This window comes from Corvus hawaiiensis, chromosome 3, assembly GCF_020740725.1.
Source record: "Corvus hawaiiensis isolate bCorHaw1 chromosome 3, bCorHaw1.pri.cur, whole genome shotgun sequence".
NCBI classification, from domain to species: Eukaryota; Metazoa; Chordata; class Aves; order Passeriformes; family Corvidae; genus Corvus; species Corvus hawaiiensis.
This window is the reverse complement of record NC_063215.1, coordinates 63,453,746-63,473,071: the sequence shown is the minus strand read 5'-3', so window position 1 is coordinate 63,473,071 and position 19,326 is coordinate 63,453,746. Positions and strand designations below refer to the sequence as shown.

The window sequence follows — 19,326 nt, the reverse complement described above, 5'->3', positions numbered from 1 at the left end:
ACCCTTCTACCTACAGATGGTTCAAAAATGGCCCAGAAGCACTTTTCTCTGGGGTGGGTCAGTGTCTCCCTCCTCTAGCATTAAAAGCCAACCCCAGGGGCCAGGTAGCTGCTCACTAGTGAAAATTTTGGCATGAAGGGAACCTAACTGCCTTAGCTACCTTCTGACTGGCTAACCTTTGTGAGCAGGGCAAGAAGGGAGCGGTGTTCACTCAAAATTAGCTGCCATCTGCAACCATCAGTGATGTCAAGTGCAGCTAGCACTGCGGAGACCTGTTGTGTTTATTACAAAACCTTCAGCTCTGAGAGCCAGCCAGACTAAAGGAGGCCCTCGTTCCCATGTCTGACTGCAGTAAGACCAAACATACTTTGTATATTCACTTTACAACTGAACTTCACTCTCCATGCTGAACTTAGACCTTCAACAGCTGTTTTTTATCAACCACATGGCAAAGCTTTTTTTCAGGAAACAGCTGACACAAGCAGGAGGCACGCGGCAGCATGAGAGACAGCTTATTCCTGGCATAGTTTTCCCACACCCTGGCCCCCATTCCAGCAAATGTATGCTACCCCTTCCTACCTGTCGTCCTTCCAGCTCAATCTGGAAGTTTTTTGCTGACTCCTGGGTCACCCGCCCTCCGAAGTCCAGCTGGTAGACTTGCGTTGCCTCATTCCACAGTGGCTGCTTGTTGGCCATCACATACACAAAGCCTTGGCTTCCCAGTCTCCCATCCTCCTTCTCACTGGCCTTCCGGCACTTGAATTCATCCAGCTCACTGGCTGTCCTCAAACTCCTTTTAGTTTTCCAACCCTTTTTACTGCCCTGACTCTGGTTCATCAGTTCATCTCCACTGATAAAAAGCTCTGGCTCACTCTCTGAACTGTCCTGAAACTCATTCGTCTTGTTCAGTTTCTTGGACTTCAGCTGATCTTTCTGGCTCTTGACCTTCTTCTTCTCCCTCCCCAGCCGAGGGCTGGCTATCAGTGAATTGAAGTCAGTCAGTGTCCTTGCCTCCTTTTTGACCTTGCCCTCAGTGATAGCCTGCACATTTCCTTCCTCAGCTCGACTGTCCAGGCGTTTCCGACTCTTCTTGCCAAATTTGTCTGTCCTTTGAGGAACAGGGCTTTCTGTCAAGGAGAGCACCTCCTGGAAAGTGTCTGCGGTCTCCACCATTACCTCTGTGCCCACATGGCCCTGCAGCTCTGCTGGCGGGGGAGACATCACTGGCTTCTCCACCACAAGGAGTGGCTTGGGGGGCAAGGTGCCCTGGGGGTTCTGTACAGGTGGGCAGGTGCTGTAGGAGCTCCATGGGTGCAAGGCGATCGGTGGCAGCTGTAAACTAGAGCAAGTGCTACTTCCCGGGTACATGGGTGGCAAAGGGCAATAGGAGAGGTTGGATGGATAACTTGGCTGAAGCACAACTGTGGGCTCCTGCTGTGCAAACTGTGTTGGGGCCAGAGCTTCTTTGGGGGAGCAGGGGGCCTGCATTCCCTGAAGGGGTGGGGCACTGTAGCCTCCTGGGTAAGGTACTCCAACCCCGTAATTCGTCTGAAAAGTGGCAGTGGGACTGGTTGGAGACTTGGGGGAAACAAATGGCACTCGAGACATATCCAGATGTTGAGCTTGACCAATGATGAGCGGAGGAGGTTTTAGAGGGTTGGGCACTGAGCTCTGAGATGTCCTTTCCTGAGGAACCCATATCTCTTCACTCACCATAGGATCCCACTGGTATGGTGGTGGCCGTTTTACACTAAGGGTAGCCTCTGTCAAGGACACAGGTACGTGCCGTACTGATTTCTCCACCGGGCAGTGCTGAGAAAGGGCCTCATCCTCCGTGAAGGCGGAGTTGATATAATCCGCTCGGTCACGGGAATTGTCAGGCGGGCTCAGCAAGCTGTAGGAGGACTGGGAGGCCAGAGGCGAAGTACTGACAGAGTGAGCAATGACAGAGCTGTGTTGGGAGCCACTCCCCGTGCTCAGATCAGGTCTCATGCCACCAATACTGGAAGTGCTGGCACTAGCGATGTTGCCCGCACCACCAGCACTCGCACTGCTGCTGTTGCCAATGCCACCACTGCTGCATTGGCTGCAGGTGTACAAGGCCGTGGGTACTCTCTGCTGGTACTGTGCCGTCACAATGTTGCTCTTGGCCTTAGGGGGAAGTTGCAAGGTGGCTCTCTGACCATCCATCAGCTGAGCCATTTTCAGCGCTGCCTCTCTGCTGTTCCTCCGCAGAGTAGCATGAATGATACTGCTGTCCAGCCTCTGAGCCATGCTTCTGCCCTGGGACAGCTGGCTGGCAATGTCAGGGTAGGGCGGCGGGTCCCCGGTTGGGATGGAGTAACGGGGGACCGTGAGCCGGTTCAAGGTGGCGCTGGCACAGGGCTGCTGCATCTTCTTCTCGGCAGCTGTGATGCGCAAGGTGGCAGAGCTGCCGGGGCCCGGCAGGGTGTAGGTGCTCTGGGCACAGAGCATCCTGGTGCGAGGCCGGCACACCTCCTCCACGTTCCCGCTGCTGTCGAACGTAGTTATCCGCTCGTACCCCAGGGGCGTCTGGTAGTGCCCCGCCGGGTAGAGGGAGAACTCTCCCTTCTTGAGGCAGAGATCGAGGGGCGGCTGCGGGGGGCCGGGCGGGGGCGGCAGGGCGGTGGCGGGCGCGGCGGGGATGGTGCCGGGGTAGGGAGGCGGCGGGTTCATCTTGTTCAGCTGCAGCTCCTGAGCGGCCCCGAAGATGACGGTGTCCCCTTCTACCAGCTGTGGCCCCGGCCGCGGGGCCTTGGCCTTGGGCGGGGGCTCATGCTCGCGGTCGCCGTGGTCCCGCAGGTCGGCCAGGGCGATGGCGGGGGGCGCGGGGGGCGGCGGGGCCAGCGGCGGCGGCGGCGGGGCGGGGCGGCCCAGCTCCCCCACGGCCAGCGCCGCCGCCCCGGGGCCGGGAAAGCGGCCCGGAGCCCCCGGGAAGGGTCCCGGCCCCTCGCCCCCCGCCTCGGCCGGCGGGTTGGCCAGCACGTCCAGCTGCACGTTCTGGTTGGCGAGCAGCGACTGGACCAGGCCGATGCTCTGCGTGGGCGACATGGCCTGCGCCGAGCTGTGGATGGGCGCGATGGGGATGTTGACGGTGCAGGGCGGGCTGCTGGCGGGCGCGCCGGGGGCGCCAGGCACTGCAAGGGACAACACAGAGCGTCACCGCCGCCCCGGCCTCCGCTCCCCGCCCCAGCCATCCCTCCCTCCCCTGCCACGGCCAGGCCTGGGCTGGGCGGCTGCCCAGTCACGGAGGGGCCTTTTAAACTATTTGCTACCTCTGCGGACTCCGCGGGGCTGCTACCGGTTCCCAAAACAGCGGATGAGACCTCAGTGGGAACACGTAAGCCAGCCGGTCTCCTGTGACTCCATTGGACAAGAGCTACTTGAAACAGCTTGGTGATCAACTTTAGAGCCACTTCAGAGGTCAAGTTCTGAGTGCACTTTCAGCCTACACTACGATCCCCATGGACTCTCACTAATCTGAATTAGCACTCACTCATCATCAGATTTTAACTGCTTCTGCTCGAATCAATAAAAGTTTTGCTAAATCAGGACTCACTAGTTTTCAGGGAAGGACTTTTGATAGTTAATACATCAACAAACAATTGAACAAAATAAACAAGCAAATAAACGAAAGAAGTGGAGGCTAAGAAAGTTGAAGACCTGCACTGAAGGCACTGTATAATATCTGATATAAGGTTCTTAGACTCAGTCAGCTTGGGAGAACTGGAGAACACAGACAATAGTTGGGAAAAGTTGCGTATAGTGGGTGGCAAACCAACCAGCAATGCAAAAGGAAGGAAGCTGAAACACAGAGAGAGAAATATGATGGAATGAAATGCAGACAAAACTTAGAAAAGTTCTCAGAAGATTTGTAAGGAGAAGATGTGAGGAAATAGATGGGAAGCCAGAAAGATTCAAGAAGTGGGTACTGTAGTCAGGGCAACTGCAGCATCAATGTTTGGACAGGACACAAAAGAAATGTGTGAAGAAGCATATTTTCCCACATGTGGTGGCATTGAAAAAAGGACAATGTGGCAAGAAGGAATTCTCTTGATTTTAAGCAGAAGTGTGAAGAGTGCTCAATTGTTTGCAGTTCCTTTTGCAAAGAGTGGCTTATTCCAACAGGAACTACCACTGAAAAGTCAGAGCAGGAAAATGAGGACACTGGATCCAAGCAGAGGTACAGAAGTCAAGAAGGAACAAAATAGAATAAAGAGGGAAAACAGTAAATACTATCTTATAACTTCCAAGAATATTGCAAGTTCTTTATTTTTTATTAAACTACCTGTAAGAAAACCCACAGAAAATGATAAATGACTTGTATCAATAGGTTTGTGGAAGGAAAAGAGACAAGACCAAGGATCTGGTATCATATCCAGGGTCCTTTAAATGTGCCAAATTCTGTGGAGACCTCTGATTTGCAAGACCAGATCACGTAAGAGATCCATTAGTCAGGACTCCTCCAAATGCTGCCCAGTTCCTAATTAATTTCTAATTAAAATTCTAGTCATCTACCTATGCCCTATAATTACATTTTCAGTAACATTAGGCTTTTATCAGCATCAGTCATGAACGTGGCAGGTGTACAGATGGGACTGTGCCTACGCTGGCAAATACGGTAGTTCTGTTCATTCCTTTAGATGAAGGCCAACAGCCAAACTTAATTGACCCTAAGGCTTTGTGGTTCTGTGCTTGGCTGGCAGGCCATGCTTTCACCCTGATGCCTGCAGGCTTAGCAATTTAGCTCCCAGAGCCTGAGGTTTAATTGTTAGCATGGCCTGAGCAACCCCAAATGTTGCTGTCATTTTGCCTTATCCAACAAAATATCATTTGTTGTGGTGTTCCTTAATACTCCTAAGTGTTTAAATCCAACGTTTTCTTCATTTCTCCAATGGCTTTTAATTGATTAGTTTGTATACTTTGTAAGTTAAACCAATTCACTGTGCATTTGTCTTGCCAAATCTTTACTGACTACATTAAAAACACCTGTCCCAAGTGTACCTCACTCTGAACATTCCACTCCCCAAGAGCAGCTTTCTACTATGTTTTTTTTAATCTATCATGTAATCATTATTTACCCTGCAATATTTTTTCCTTTAGTATATGGTACTTTTTTCCTTTATATGCAGGCTTTAAGAAAGGATATCCTCAAAAACATCTTTGAAGGTTTAAGTAGCCACCACTTACTAAGTCAGAAATTAATTTTCAGAAGAAACTAGAAAGGAAGAAGTGGACAAGAGGAAGGCTGTTATGGAGGACAGGGTAGTATGATTCTTTTACTAGCCTTCTCAAAGTGAAGAGCTGTTACAAGAGTCTCTAACAATTTTCTCTCTGTTTATGTGGTGTACCTGCAATTATGAGTACCATTTCATCTCTTATTGCAGATTCAACCCAATTTTCAGAAAGAGATGTGAAAACTTCATACTAACTTTTTGTATTACTTTCTGACAGCTTTGACCATGCTTTGTAATAGCAAACCTTGGGTGCTTCCTATTAATAATATATATACACCAATGTCTCTATTATTTTCTTCAGATACTACAGGTGAGTATCAGTAGTAAACAGAAATTAAGCAAGCCAAGTCCCTCAGACTGAGAAAAAAATGGGCTTAATTTTAAACATACAAGTATTTCTTTAGAAGAGGACTACTCTGATGCTTGGGTCAGACAAAAGCTTTGGTGCTGTCAGCAGTTGAAACCCTGGTCTGAAATAATGAGAGCATTTCCATTTGTTTCAGTAGACTCTAGCAGAAGTCTTTAATTGCTTTGCAGTGCTCACACTCCTTCCTCTTTAAAGGGTACTGCCATGACAGCCACTTCTATAGTTCCAAAAACCTGTGACCTGGCAACAGGAATCACTCAGTGATATGACAATTCTGAAAATGTATTAATTTATCCTTCTTTTCTATTATTTGTTAATATTATTGGCACAATGATTTTTTTCTTGATTGGAAGAGGTCCTGAGTACTCACAGTCCTTTCACCTCCCACATCACATCACATCACCCGCACCCAAACATTCCCTGCACTGCTTAAATCTTCTGCTACCTCACATCTCAGTGAAGTGAAAAACTCTTCCTGACCCCACCTTGTTTATCAACTACTTTACTACTTTAGCCTCTTAGTAGTTATAAAAATCCAAATGAGCATCTATCACTTCTGAAAAGGTGACTGAGTTTTATGGGAACCTGCTCTCCAACCCAAGCTCCTATCAGCCGGCTGTGCTTTGATGCCATCAGGTCTCAAGAACAACCTGTTTGGGCTTCCAACACATTACATTTCTGTCCTATCAAGATGCAGAATGCAAGACTTCAGTCTGTGGAGAATTCCTAGCAAACTAAGATGAATTAGCAGACAACTAATTTCCCAATGAACTTGAAACTAAGAAGCTCTTTATGGATTATATTTTCCACACATTTTAGCCTTATTGTAACTCAGTTCTACAGGACCCCATCAGACTAAAGGATTTTGATTTGTATGTTTACCAGAGGGGACTATGACACAACTGACCCGACCTCCATCTAGCTTAACCCATTACACAGCAGCCCTCCAGCTCCTCCTTACCTGGTAAATCATCTTCGTCTTCACTGAAAACATTTGGGTTAAAGACAGGCATGTTAATGTAGTCCATTGAAATCTTCCGCACTTCTGGGAGATATATTGTCATCTGCCTGGGCTGCAGATGCAGCAAACTGGTTTTATATATTACTAGAGAAAGAATATAACAAGACACAAAAAGGTCTGTTACACAAATAGCCTGTAAAGCTAAGGAAGAAGCAATTCAAAGCAGACACAAGGGCTATGAATATTGTTATTTACTGTATACATGTGCATGGGCAAGCCATTATTTGTCAAATCACTATGTAACACTTTGCATAAATGGGATAAAAGAGATTGTTGCTTTCAGCTATTTCTCTTTAAATGGAAGCAGCATCCCTGTAATTAAGTAATTAATTACTTCATCTTGTATTCACATCGATTTTTGTGGAAGGAAAACACTTTTTTCCATTCTACTTTTGGAACTTTTCACCACAGGAAACTACTGACTTCTATGACTTTAGGGGAAAACTGGAAAGCTCTCAGGAAGGGTATCTGCTGATGATTACTAGATACAGAAAAATCCCACTGGGCTCAGGAAGTCCCTGGGACCCAAACCACTGGAGACTGGGAGAACATTTGATAGAAGTATCACTATACATTTACTCCAAACTTACATCCTTTCCTATCTGCCACTGGCAGTGAAAGAATTAGAATGACCTGTGGTCATTCAACTGCTGCTAGCAGTCCATATAGCCACAAAAGGTATCCATCTAATTCTGCATCCAGGGCATCTTTATGTACTCCTGACCCAATTATATAAGGCAACCCGGGACAAAATAAGTTTCCTAAAGAGCTCATTAAACTGCTAGGCTTGTGTTAACATTTCAGTTCAGAGCTCAGTTCTGCTAGGCAGTACCCTGTTCCTCATCCAGCCTTCCTCCTTCCAACAGAAGTAGAACTGGCCTACCCAGAAAAAGGCTGATAGACAGCTGCTGCTTTTAATGAAGGCTACCAGATTACTGATGCCTCAGCAGGAGAACCATGTGATGAGGCTTTGCACTGACTTGAAGAATCTTGAGCATGAGGCTGTAACAGCTTTTTTTTGTATCATTTGTAGCTAAATAACTATAAAAATCAGACTTTAAAAAATATTTCTATTGCAGTAACTTAAAAACTATTATTTTTATAGTACTCTTGCAAAACCTTTCTTTTATTTGTGTGGGTTTTGTTCAAATAAATTGTAAAAATAGAGGTCTGGGCTCAAATGTTAATTTACCATTTTATTACAGGTGAGACTTCTAGCATTTTATTGACCATCTCATTATTGTATTTATAGATTTTAATCTCCTTTAGTTACAGTGAATTTAATAAAATCTAATTCCCACTGTCCACGAAAATAAGTGCTTTGTTAAAGAAGCCTTTTGATCACTTACAAAAAATCTCATGGCATAAGTTTGTTGTTTGTTAGAAAGAATTTGACGTGCAAAAAAATCAACAGAGTTTACTTTTACCTGCACCAAGGTTAGTTGGTAGGAAAGCAGCCAAGCCCACAATTTTGAATTTGGTTCCCCAGATATTAGATGTGACCTGAGCAAGGTAGTTGTGCTGCAAAACAAAAACAAGATCATTTTTACCTGATAAAATCTGTATCAAGCTCTAATAAAAATCTGCAGAGCAATCAAGGTATTCCACGTGATAATGCAATTTCAGCTTCTCTTGTTTTTATTGTATTGAAACAGCCTAAAGTGCCTACGTAGCAATGGTTTTACCCAGTCATTAAGAAGACTCATTCTGATATCTAAACACCATCAGAAGTGATGTATGCAACAGCCACAGGGTGATTAAAGCTATTGAAGATCTGAACAACACGATGCCTTCGTAGTGAGAACAGGTCTGTTTCCTGGCACTTGCTGCTCCTGCCCAGCAGGACCATGGCTATTCTGTATTTCAGAGAGTGATACACCCTGCCCGTTGGTTCTATGCTCATGAATCACTTTATGGAACAATAAACAAGACAAAAATTGATTACTCAAAACAACATATATTCCCCTGGAGCTCCTAATGCAACTTCCCAAACCACTGCTTCCATGGTACACATATTATGGGTCTGAAAGACCAGTAGATTTTTCTCAAAGGCCAGGAGTTATGCTGCCTGTATTAGGAGCAGGATCTAAGCCTCAGGTCTTCTGCTCTATTCAAAGGGCTTTTGGTCCTATCTCCATGTAACTGTTCTAGAATTTTTCATAAAAAGGAAAAAGTGAAACAAGAGAGCAGAAAAAACCAAACCAAACAAAAGAAAATTAAAGGAACACAGGCTGTTATTAATAAAATAAACAACCCAGACAGTTCTACAGCCTGCTAAGTTTCATTTATCCAGAGGACATGAACACCACAAAGAGTGCAAAGTGGTAATTCCTTTCCTTCCTTCCAATTAAGACTGTTTCATGTTAATTATGAAACAGAACATGTGGTCCTCTGAAGCAAACATTTCCTTACCTCTGCAATCCCTAGCAAAGCAGAGAATTATGGTGGTGTTAAGACAGGCCTGAGAACACTGATGAAGTGTTTTCACATACACTTTTGAAGAGCCAACACCATCACCTAGAATAAAACCTCTCACATGGATTCACACTGACAAAGGTAAGTGGTCCTGGTATTTACCAAACAACATCTGATATTCCGTTGGCACTTTCGAACATTAATACTGAACTGGAAGATGCAATTCTCTAGTTTTTCCATCCACTTATTGTAACTTAATGAAAACTTTTATTGGTGGTTATTGAATCTCTTATCACAACCTGCTGCCTCTGGAAAGAAATGCATTTCAATCAGGTATGGTAACAATGTGCACAATACCTGAGTAATATCTTCTAAAGGAAACTCTCTTCGTGTCAGGCTTGGCGAACCAATAGAGGGTTTCCGTATTGGTAACCTTGGCGACCTTGAGATCTCCTGTGCAGCTCGTGACATCTTTGGAGATTTGCGAGCTTCTATATTGATTCTGCAGGTAAAGCAATGCTTAGAATCAACAATGGGCAAGCTAAAATGCACAAAACTCATGTCTTTGATTGGAAAGATGTAAGAAGACAACTGGGAGGATGTCGTCAAAGTGACTAATAAAGACTGGAGAGCCTACAGGATGGAGAATTATGGGTCAAATTTGAAGATACAGAAGACCTGACACACTTGCAGTAACTCATGCTGGATGCTTTCTAATTAATCTGACCAAGTTTACAGCAGTTCTACCAGATACAACGTATCTTCCACTAATCCCTAATAGGTATAGGGATGAATTATTTCAGCTATGCAAACTTTGAGCAAAGTCTCATGAAATGAGAACATGACACCTCAGCTGACAGATTTTCACATTAGTACAGCAAGCCAAGGCTCCACAAATGTTGTCAGTGCTCCTACCCTAAGCCAAAAGTTATTTCTACCTCCCACTATACAAGGGAGGCCAAGAATACAAGCTCAAGTACCTAAAGAGCTCACTGGCAGAAATGTAACAAAAAAAAGTTACATTTCAAAATCATGTTCTTAGAAAACCAAGGGTGCAAGATCGTTGTTTTTCCTGAGGCCCTGCAGTTTTAGACTCAGGAATTGATGGTTCTTTTGCCAAGTAAGTACTACTAAAGTAAAATATTGGTATTTCAAACATTGCATTCACATGTAAAAGGATGAATTTGCCCTGCCTCATACAATGGCAAGCTCACAGTACAAGGTTTTTGGAAAAGTGTCAACCACAGCTGGAAGGCAACAGGCCCTCAATCCCATAATATGAAGATGGCAGGTAGATGTCATCTATGAGGGACATCACAGACATCAGTGAGGCTCCGTGCAGGTTTGGGGGATTCTGTCTACACACATAATGAATATAATGAAGAGCTGTCAGGAAAACCACCAGACAAATTAATAGCTTAGAAGCTCCTTCTGCATACTGCTACAGAACCTCGTCAATGCAGTGTTTAGGGGGGTCTGTCTGTTGAGGTTCCCTTGCAAGGCCACCACAGCATCAGTGCCACCTATGCCAGGATCTGTGCCACCTATGCATGGACATATGACTTTGAAAATATTCCTGAGGAAATAAAGGTTTTAACTAGACCAGGAACTCTAAGGACTGAGGGGGTAAAAACAGTCTGTTTGAAGGACAAAATACAGCCCATTGTGGCAAGAGAGGCAAAAGAAAAGGTGGGAGAGTTTATAAAATCTTTCTTTGAGACTGTCTGGGGAGAAATTGTGCTCTAGTGTTTCCCATTACATTTTGTCCCAGAAATTTTCCCCGAAGTCCAACTCTATACCAATCTCTGAAATCACCCCAGAACTGCACACTGTAGAGGACTCCAATCTTACAGAGGACTCCTATGTGCCCAAATGAGTTTACTTTTCATTTTACAAGGTGTCAAGAGAGGGAAGGGGAGGAAGGGAGGAAGAGAGGCCACTTGGGGAAAAAGAAGAAGAAATATCCAACGTTATTACCTGGGGAGTTTAGGTGATTTGCTAGCTCGACTGATTTTTGGAGATTTCTTTGCTGCCCAGTCATCACTGAGTTCGATATCGCTGGAGTCAGAGCAGTTGCAGCTGTCAATCACAGTGGAAATCAAGCTGTTTCCATAGATTTCATCTATCAAGACAGGCCCCAGAAAATTTAAGTGCTGCTTCAGAAAACTGGTATAAATTATAACTCTCAGTCATCAGAAGCATAAACCCGATCCACAGGCAGCAGTTGGAATAAAACTTTGCAGAGAAAAATTAAACGTTCTTCACTCTGCCTTCAAACTCCAAATTTCCAATGGTTTGAACTCAAGTGAACATGATTCAGAGGGATGAATAGCATTCAATTGACTTCAAAATTGAGATGAAAGAATATTTTCTGCTAATTAGCAATCTATTTTCCAGTACTCAGAATACAAGAAATTCTCTTTGTAAAACAGAAGGCAGCAGGGTATAATTTCAGAAGCTTCTAGGCCACACTAAAGATTTTTTTCACATCAGAAAAAAATACCAGATGCCACCATCCATGTTGCGCATATATATATGTTTTAAAACCCTTGAGGATTTAGTATCCACAGTATTGCCAGATCATTTTTATACAGAGCAACAATTCAATTCTACCTGCTTTTCCGTCTGTTTTAGGATCCATGATGACAAACTCTGGCCGCAACTTGCTGATACGACGTCCTTTCAGGATGGGCACCAGTCCCCCAAGGTATTCCAAGTACAGAGTGTAACATGGACCACCGACCTCTGGGTCATCTTCTGTCCGCTTCATCGTGCAGTGAAGCCGTTCATTACCAGCTGTTGGGTAGCTGACAAAATCTCTCATATTGTTTGGGTCTGGGATTGGAGGCTTAATTAAAGAGAGGAAGGAAAGAGAAAGTTTCCTATAGGTTATTGGTTGGGGTTTATTTCTGTGGTGACTTAATCCCAACACAACTAACTGAACTTGAACCCAACTATAATTTGGCAGGTGAAGATTAGTATAGGTTACTTTGGGAGCTATGCAGGGCCCACATGCAATGTGTATTATTTAGTTAGATCAAAAGTAGTTGTACACAGAAAACGAAAACTAAAGCTAGTCACATCAAAAAGGAAGGTTGAACCTGTGGTCAGGGCATTTAATTAGACAACAACCCATCTTCAAGTTCCAGCTCTTATCAGAAACTTCTTTTTGAACTTGGTTAATGTGGTCAAGTGAAGTATCAGAGTATCTTGTCTCCTGCAGGCTCTCCAAGTGAACCTGGACACTGAGATCCCATTCCTGGTTAGTACTGGTATCTGCTATGTCAATATGCTACAATGCTGTCAGCTCTGAAAGAAGCTTGAACTTCTTGTATCACTTCCAAGCACATCCTATTTGAGGGCCTATTTGTGTGCCATGTAGAGAAATACAAGCACAAAGCTCAGGGTGGGTTACTTTGCTCTGCTTGCCAGTACACTGTATTAATCCATCACAAACTCAGTCCTAAAGCAGTAGGACTGCTTTTGTCTCGGACAATTTAGCCTGTATGACACAAATACTATTAATGTGTGTAAGCCAATGGAGTTTCTTTCAAAATGAAAGTATAGTAAAAAAAAGGTAGGGAAAAAATAAGCTTCCTTAACGTGGCAAATAGGTATGGGCCGAGGAGTGAACTATAGTGCAGTCTGCAAGCTGGAGGGGGAAGAGGAATGCACACAGGGAAGAGAGTGCCTTGCCTAGCACCAAAGGTATGGCTGACAACATAGGTTGAGTGGGTGACTGGGACAAGCCAGGGTAAAGTGTATGTGCTGAGGAGGCTCCAGAAATACCCATGAAACAGGACAGGCACGTGGCTTCTGGAATCCCCGCTTCCGCCTCTCAGCTACGCAGCCCTACAACTGTTCCGCACCCCGGCATCCCCTCTAGGAGGTGACACAAGGGCTGTTGGCAACGATGTGCCCCTGAACTGCGCTCTGATCCCCACCAGGGCTCCCAGCCTTGCTACAGCCAACTGCTGCCTTCATCCAGCCCATCCCATCCCCTCCCCTGCCTTCCCTGACAGCCAGGAAATTGTCACTGATGCTCTAGAGAGGGGTGGCTCTGGAATAACATGGAAAGCATCCTGGGGAGAAGGATGGAAAGAACTAGAGACTGCTAGTCTGATAAATGCTCTGCATCTTTGGAGATCCAGGAGTTATGGTTACAGCAAGGCATTTATTGTTCTCTGACAAATGAAATTATTTACAGTTGCACAAACTGCTCTGATTAGCAGTACCCAAATGGAACCATGCTGAATTATTATTTTGTAGGCATAATTTGTTCTCATTTAAGCTGGGCCAGCCCCACTGATTTCAAATTAGTTGTTCTAGCTCTGCATTGTTTTAACAAGGACCTTTGGCTCAAGAGACTACTGCAACACATACACAAAAAATCACAAAAATGTATGTTTGAATGTTGAGCATTTACCAGCTAATGCTCTGCTTTATAGGCTGTGATAAACAGCTTGGAAATCCCAAGATGATACTGAGGGCAAAACCATGAAACAAATGGGTTGTGCAGATGATTCTGCTCATAGTACAGGAAAAGGTGTGATATCTGGGTCATTTTTCCATAGCATTGTTGGAGCAGTAAGATTAGCAGAACTCACTGTTACTAGAAATGTTTAGGCAGCCCCAGGTCCTAAGTCCGATCTTCCTGGAAATATAAGCACTCATTACATGTAAGGAGGCAACAGTTTTATCCCTGTGAATCCCTCCTGTAACCATGACACAGTATTATCACCAGCGTGAGCTTCTTCAGAAGTCTTTGTGAATCACCAGCATATTTTACCCTTGTAATGTACTTGGAAAGGCCATCTCCATGGAATAATGCAGATCAGCATGTGTAAACCTTCTTTTCAGATTTTTAATAGGCACCAAATGCATCAGTGGGGTCTTGAAGAGGACAGGAGAGCTTTTAAAATGATAAAATCTTATAATTTAGCCACTGCCACTTAGGAGCACCATGGGGTGGGGGGCAGGAGTCTGGGAACACTTTCCTCTCCACAATACACATATTTGTTTCTTTTTACCTTGATTGTTGGTATAAAGGCAGTGGTGAGGTACGAGCAGAGCCGAGGGGGCAGGGTCAGCTTGCTGATGTCCTTGTCATCCCGCAGAGAGCTGGCGATGGTCTGCTGGCACAGCAGCTGCAGACTGGAGACCCTGTGCTCCACTCTGACCACGTACAGCGCGGGCCCAGAAGCCATCAGCAGGCGGGAATCCCTGTGACCCCAACAGATCGAGATGATGGGACGCTGCATGAAGAGCAAAAGGGTACAACTTCAAAAGATTTTGTGTAAAAGATCTTTCGCCAAGGTGGCTGCACAGCAAGTGATCACATGAATTCAGCACCGATCACATTACCCTAAGTCTTCCAGAAACTTAAAAGTGCCCACCGCTGCCCACAGAAGAAGAATGTGCACATCTGAAATCATCAAAAACAGCAGTTGATGTTTATTCAGTGCTTTTGATCAGAATGCTTAAAGCTCTTCACACAAGGAATCAGCTACCAAATTCAGTACCTAGATAGGATAAGTGACATTAAAGACACAGGGTGTTGAGAAGCAGGATCTTTTGATGCCCTATCCAAATGATTTATTCAGTCATCTAATCAGTCCTCATGCACTGGTAACAGCTCATGTTTTACAACTCAAAAGTTAAATTATATGCCCAGAGACGCTTAAAAAACAAGTGGAGAAAACCCAATCAGCTTTCTTGTCTTGCGCCAAGTCTTCTGCAGCACAGTGTCTCTTTTGAACTATTCCCAGAGGAACTGAACTGTGAAAGAGCACCAGGAACACAACAGAGAATGGCCTTTTGTCTTGTCTACACTCAGAAATGTCTAAATCATGACAGTAAAAATAGAAAGAGTGAGGGCCAACTGGTACTAAATGTCACAATGTGGAACAGAATAATGATAAACAACTCAAACAATGCTGCTTAGGACATTTATTTCCTGCTTGCAAGGAGCTCCCTAAACTTTCCTTCTAAATCTCATCTTTCCATGTAAAGTACCAGTTTGTTGTGACCTCTTCTAACCCTGTCATCATTACCTCTGCCCTTCTTAAGGGTTACTTGCATCCACCTGTCATCTCTTGCTTTCTGTGTTACAAAGCACCTGTATTTGCTTATATACACATACCCTGTGGTATTTCAATCCCATCTGTGCAAATAAACAACACGGAGTGAAGATGAAACTCTAACTCCATGAAGAATACGATACAGCAGGCTGAGATCAGTGAACCACAAAAGATTTACTCCTTTCTGTGAAGGTCTTCCTTGTTTTCACAATCTGTGACACTCAAAAGTTTAAGCAAACATGTTTTTCATCTAAATTATGAACTGTATTTATGGAAAGGTCAGGGTATCTTTGGAATAGCTTTTCACAAGATGCATCTAGCAAGAAGATTGGTGGGTTAAAGCACCACCAATAATAGCCTTTATTCACTCCTCTATTAGCAGTATGGTACCCAGAGCGCAGGTTTAGATCAGCCCAGAAGTTACTCATCTAGTCAGGGGAAAAAGCTTCCCTTCCATTTACAAATTCAAGATGCTTAAAGGCGAGAAACTGGGAAGAGATGTTTTTATGTGACTGATATGAAGCAGAATGCAGCTGGCACAGCACTATCTCAATGTTTATCATCAAGATAAAGCTTTGGATGAAAAACTTTTTCACAGAAGAAATCTTCCCTATTATGTCACCTTATCCTAGATTTAAATTTCAAGAAAAATACTGTTTTTAAAGTAGGAGGAATGAAGGAGCTTCATTTTAATTACATCTAGGCAATACCACACACACACCTCCATGAAGGCACAAATCTTCAGGCTGACTGATATGCAAATAGAAAGCAGCAACATGTGAACCTTGTGATTTTCACAGTAATTGCTAAATGCATTTTGTAGTGGAGAACTTCAAAAGAATTGAGAAATCCTTTGTGTAGCATCAATAATTCTACATGGCTTGTCATAACCATAATCTGTGGGATACAGCCTAAAATTTGATGAGAGATCACATGAAGTATCCCCAACTGATTGGTATTTTCATGATTTGTGAGTGTGGCTCGGCCCTTGCACTGTCTGGCAGCAATGAGACAGTTCAAGCTGCTTACAAAAAAAATACAATTGAAAAGGCACTGGCACAAGGTAGGTACCTGCTACATCTACTATATGACAGCCTGAGAACAGAGCTAGTAGAAATGACCCTGATTTTCCCCAAGGGCTGAATCCCAGCATGGGCAGAACTATCTACCTGATCATTACTGTGGGATCCAAACTGCATACTGCTGTTCACCTTGCCTCAACTGCAGCTCACCTATAAACACAGTGTGGGAACAAACAAGTATGTGACTTGGCACATAAATGTTTATTTATTGGATAGGCTTTAATGGCAGAAGAGAAGTCTAATATCCCAGCTATCATAATCCAATACAGCACACCCAGACATGATGTCTAGTGTTGCAGCTGTTATAACCCAATATATCACACTCAGGTAGGACATTCTTCATCCAAATAGAATCAAATAAAATCACCTCTTTCCTCAGGTTACTGCTGCATGCAGAGAATGTTGGAGGTGCAGACAGTACCAGTGCAAGAACCTTTGCAATCTTTAACACGGTCTCAAGGCAAAGGTTTTTCAGAAGCTTTGAAACATGGGGTGGGACCTCTGGCAACATAACACTGTGGAGCTCCAAAGAGTAGAAAGTCAGAAGTTGAAAACTTCACTACAGTTTTCCAACAGGCAACCACAGTTCAGTCACCCTCTAAACTTCTCAACGTGTGATGCTCTTATATTCTGTTTATGAATGTGCAAACAATATGTGAGTGCATGTTTAAACAAACACACACAATACTAACAAGTGCTGTACTGTTTGTAAATAATGATATTTCTACTCTTCCATTTGTACAATTATTCTCCCCACACACCTCGTATGTTTTAATATTTTCAACCTCAACAAAGTGCACTTGCACCACGCCACCAGACACACCTTGCCTTCCTTTCTCTGAAATGGTCAGACCCTTGGTGCTCCTCCAGCCTAGTATTCAGCAACACTTAATTTACAGTGAAGGGCTAAGACTTCAGATGAGCTTCAGGGAAAATTAGCCTGTCATTACAGGCTTGGAGAAATAAAAGATCACCCAAATGCCAGATCTGACCTGACCTTTAAAGTACTGCTCCAATAATATTTTTCAATAACTATGCTTCCTACTCTTTCCCTTGCTGGACAAGGGATATGAATCAATTACTGCAGCAAGTCAGTTACAAGCTGGCCACAGATTTCTTTTCAAGCTCTACTTGAGAAAAAACATTGACCTCCAACAACCAACACAAAAGTATTGCTCCTCATAAAGCATCCACTTATTTGCACTGTTTTAGCAAAACAAGGAAGGACAAAAGTTGTTGTACCCAAATTGCACCTGTTACAAAATGAACAAGCAGACTCTAGAACAGGAGAATTTTATTTTCCATGTTTGCACAGTTGGGGTTTTTTTTCTGCTAGGAACAAAGAAATGCAGCTACAAATATAACATGAGAATTTCTAATCTCACTTTGCATATAAAAATACCATCAGGTTTTGAAAAATATCAGCATAACCTGTAAATACCTGAATGAATTCCAGGGTTTAAATACAAACATGCAGCTCTATGACAGTTTTGGCTAAAAGACAAAAAAAAAAAAAAAAAAAAGATGCTTTATCAGGAGAAATACTGACTGAAAACACATCTTAACAGGTGGCCAAGAAGGAGCTCTTTTGCCATTTCTTTCCAAGTGGGCTTGAAAGTGAGCTACAGCTACTCAAATCTGTACCTCCAGCTGGGATGTTGATTCCACTTAGAAAAGTGTGCAGGAACGGATATTCCTGTTCAAAGCTCTGTGGTTGCTTCTTATAAGTCACTCTACTATCTCTCTTACAGAAGAGAACACAATTCATATACATTCCATCACTTGTATGCAGTTCAGTCAATGAAAACACTGTTCTAACTGATTCTTGCTGCCTGCCTTGAGCTCAGAAATCCTGAGCCATGGGGTCTGCCTGCTGCTTGAACTAATCCCTTGTTTATTGGCACTGGGACTCCCACTGGTAATGAAATAAAAATAGTATTCCAGGGCAGAAAGCCCAGGAACTAACAGGACTTTCCTCAGGAGAAAGAACACAACTGCAAAATAGTATCTATCCAGTGTAAGGATATGCATGAGTAAGTACACCACTGCCTGCTTGCTCTCACTCCAGACTGCTGATGTGGAGATGCACACTCTTCCCTCTCAGAGCCAAGCTGAAAGGTGCAATGGCTGCAGTGCCCACCTGGCTCTTGTGAGTTGTGTGTGCACACCTCTGTACTGCCACAGCATTCATGGATGGCTAACACTCCTTCATTCTTCTGCTCCTCATATTTACAGTGGGAAAAATATTAACTGCTAGGAACTGATGATGAAAAATGGTGAGAAATCACACTGCTATGGCCTGATATGATTTTTGATGTAATAAACTCTTATTTTATTTGCAGGTGTTTCTTATATCCTCTCTATTTCTACAGTATTTTTTTAAGAAGTCAACAGAACAAGACTCCATTTTAATAGAAAGATTTCCTTACAAAAGTGTCTTCATTTTCCAGTGCTGCCCAAAATCCATTTCTGCAGCAGAGGTGATCCTATGGCCTATATAAAGAACACCAAGGTCTTTATTGCTATCCTAAAGCAAGTTTCATCAGTTAGTTCTAAACTGTTGCTTTTTTTCCTTTATTTTTTTAAGAAAATAAACTCTTCTTGAAGCTTTGTTGTCATCCTATATCAACTAAATAAAATTGATTTCAGGCAATATAAATTAAAGGCAACATTAATTCAGATGCAACAAACCTGAATACACTGTGTGAAATAAATGAAGAAAAGTAAGCAAGGTTTGCTCAGTTGAATAACATAAAAAGCACCCTCTTCTTTCTGATCTGAATTAAACCTAAAATTGCACCTTCCTTCTCTAGTCTTTACAGAACTACCGGGTTTCTGCAGGATCATATAATCTTAAATATATTCATTTAGATGCTGGGACATTTCCAGCAGAGAAGCCGTCTGTGAAATGCTGACAGCAGTAGGTCAATAGCAAGTGGGTTGTCTTCTCAAAGACTTCTGGAAATTTCTTCTATAAAGATTTAGTCTTTGGTACACCCCTTTGAATTAGGTTTAAAAATATTACACTGATAAACACAGGTTTTTTACATTTAATCTTGTCTATACCACATGTGAAGCTTAGTTCATTCTCATCGTCCTTCAC

The 19,326-nt window shown here is 43.5% G+C and overlaps 1 protein-coding gene across 6 annotated transcripts in view; it reads right to left on the bottom strand.

Annotated features, from left to right (window-relative positions):
- Positions 1 to 19,326, bottom strand: part of TULP4 (TUB like protein 4) — a 172,169-nt gene that overhangs the window by 9,513 nt on the left and 143,330 nt on the right. For all 6 annotated transcript variants that reach the window (XM_048298827.1, XM_048298825.1, XM_048298828.1 and 3 more), the window contains 7 exons: positions 14,092 to 14,316; positions 11,675 to 11,909; positions 11,039 to 11,183; positions 9,419 to 9,563; positions 8,074 to 8,167; positions 6,587 to 6,730; positions 580 to 3,158 (listed from right to left, as the gene is read on the bottom strand). In XM_048298827.1, the coding sequence (XP_048154784.1) occupies positions 580 to 3,158; positions 6,587 to 6,730; positions 8,074 to 8,167; positions 9,419 to 9,563; positions 11,039 to 11,183; positions 11,675 to 11,909; positions 14,092 to 14,316 (3,567 nt within the window). The remainder of the gene's footprint in view (positions 1 to 579; positions 3,159 to 6,586; positions 6,731 to 8,073; positions 8,168 to 9,418; positions 9,564 to 11,038; positions 11,184 to 11,674; positions 11,910 to 14,091; positions 14,317 to 19,326) is intronic.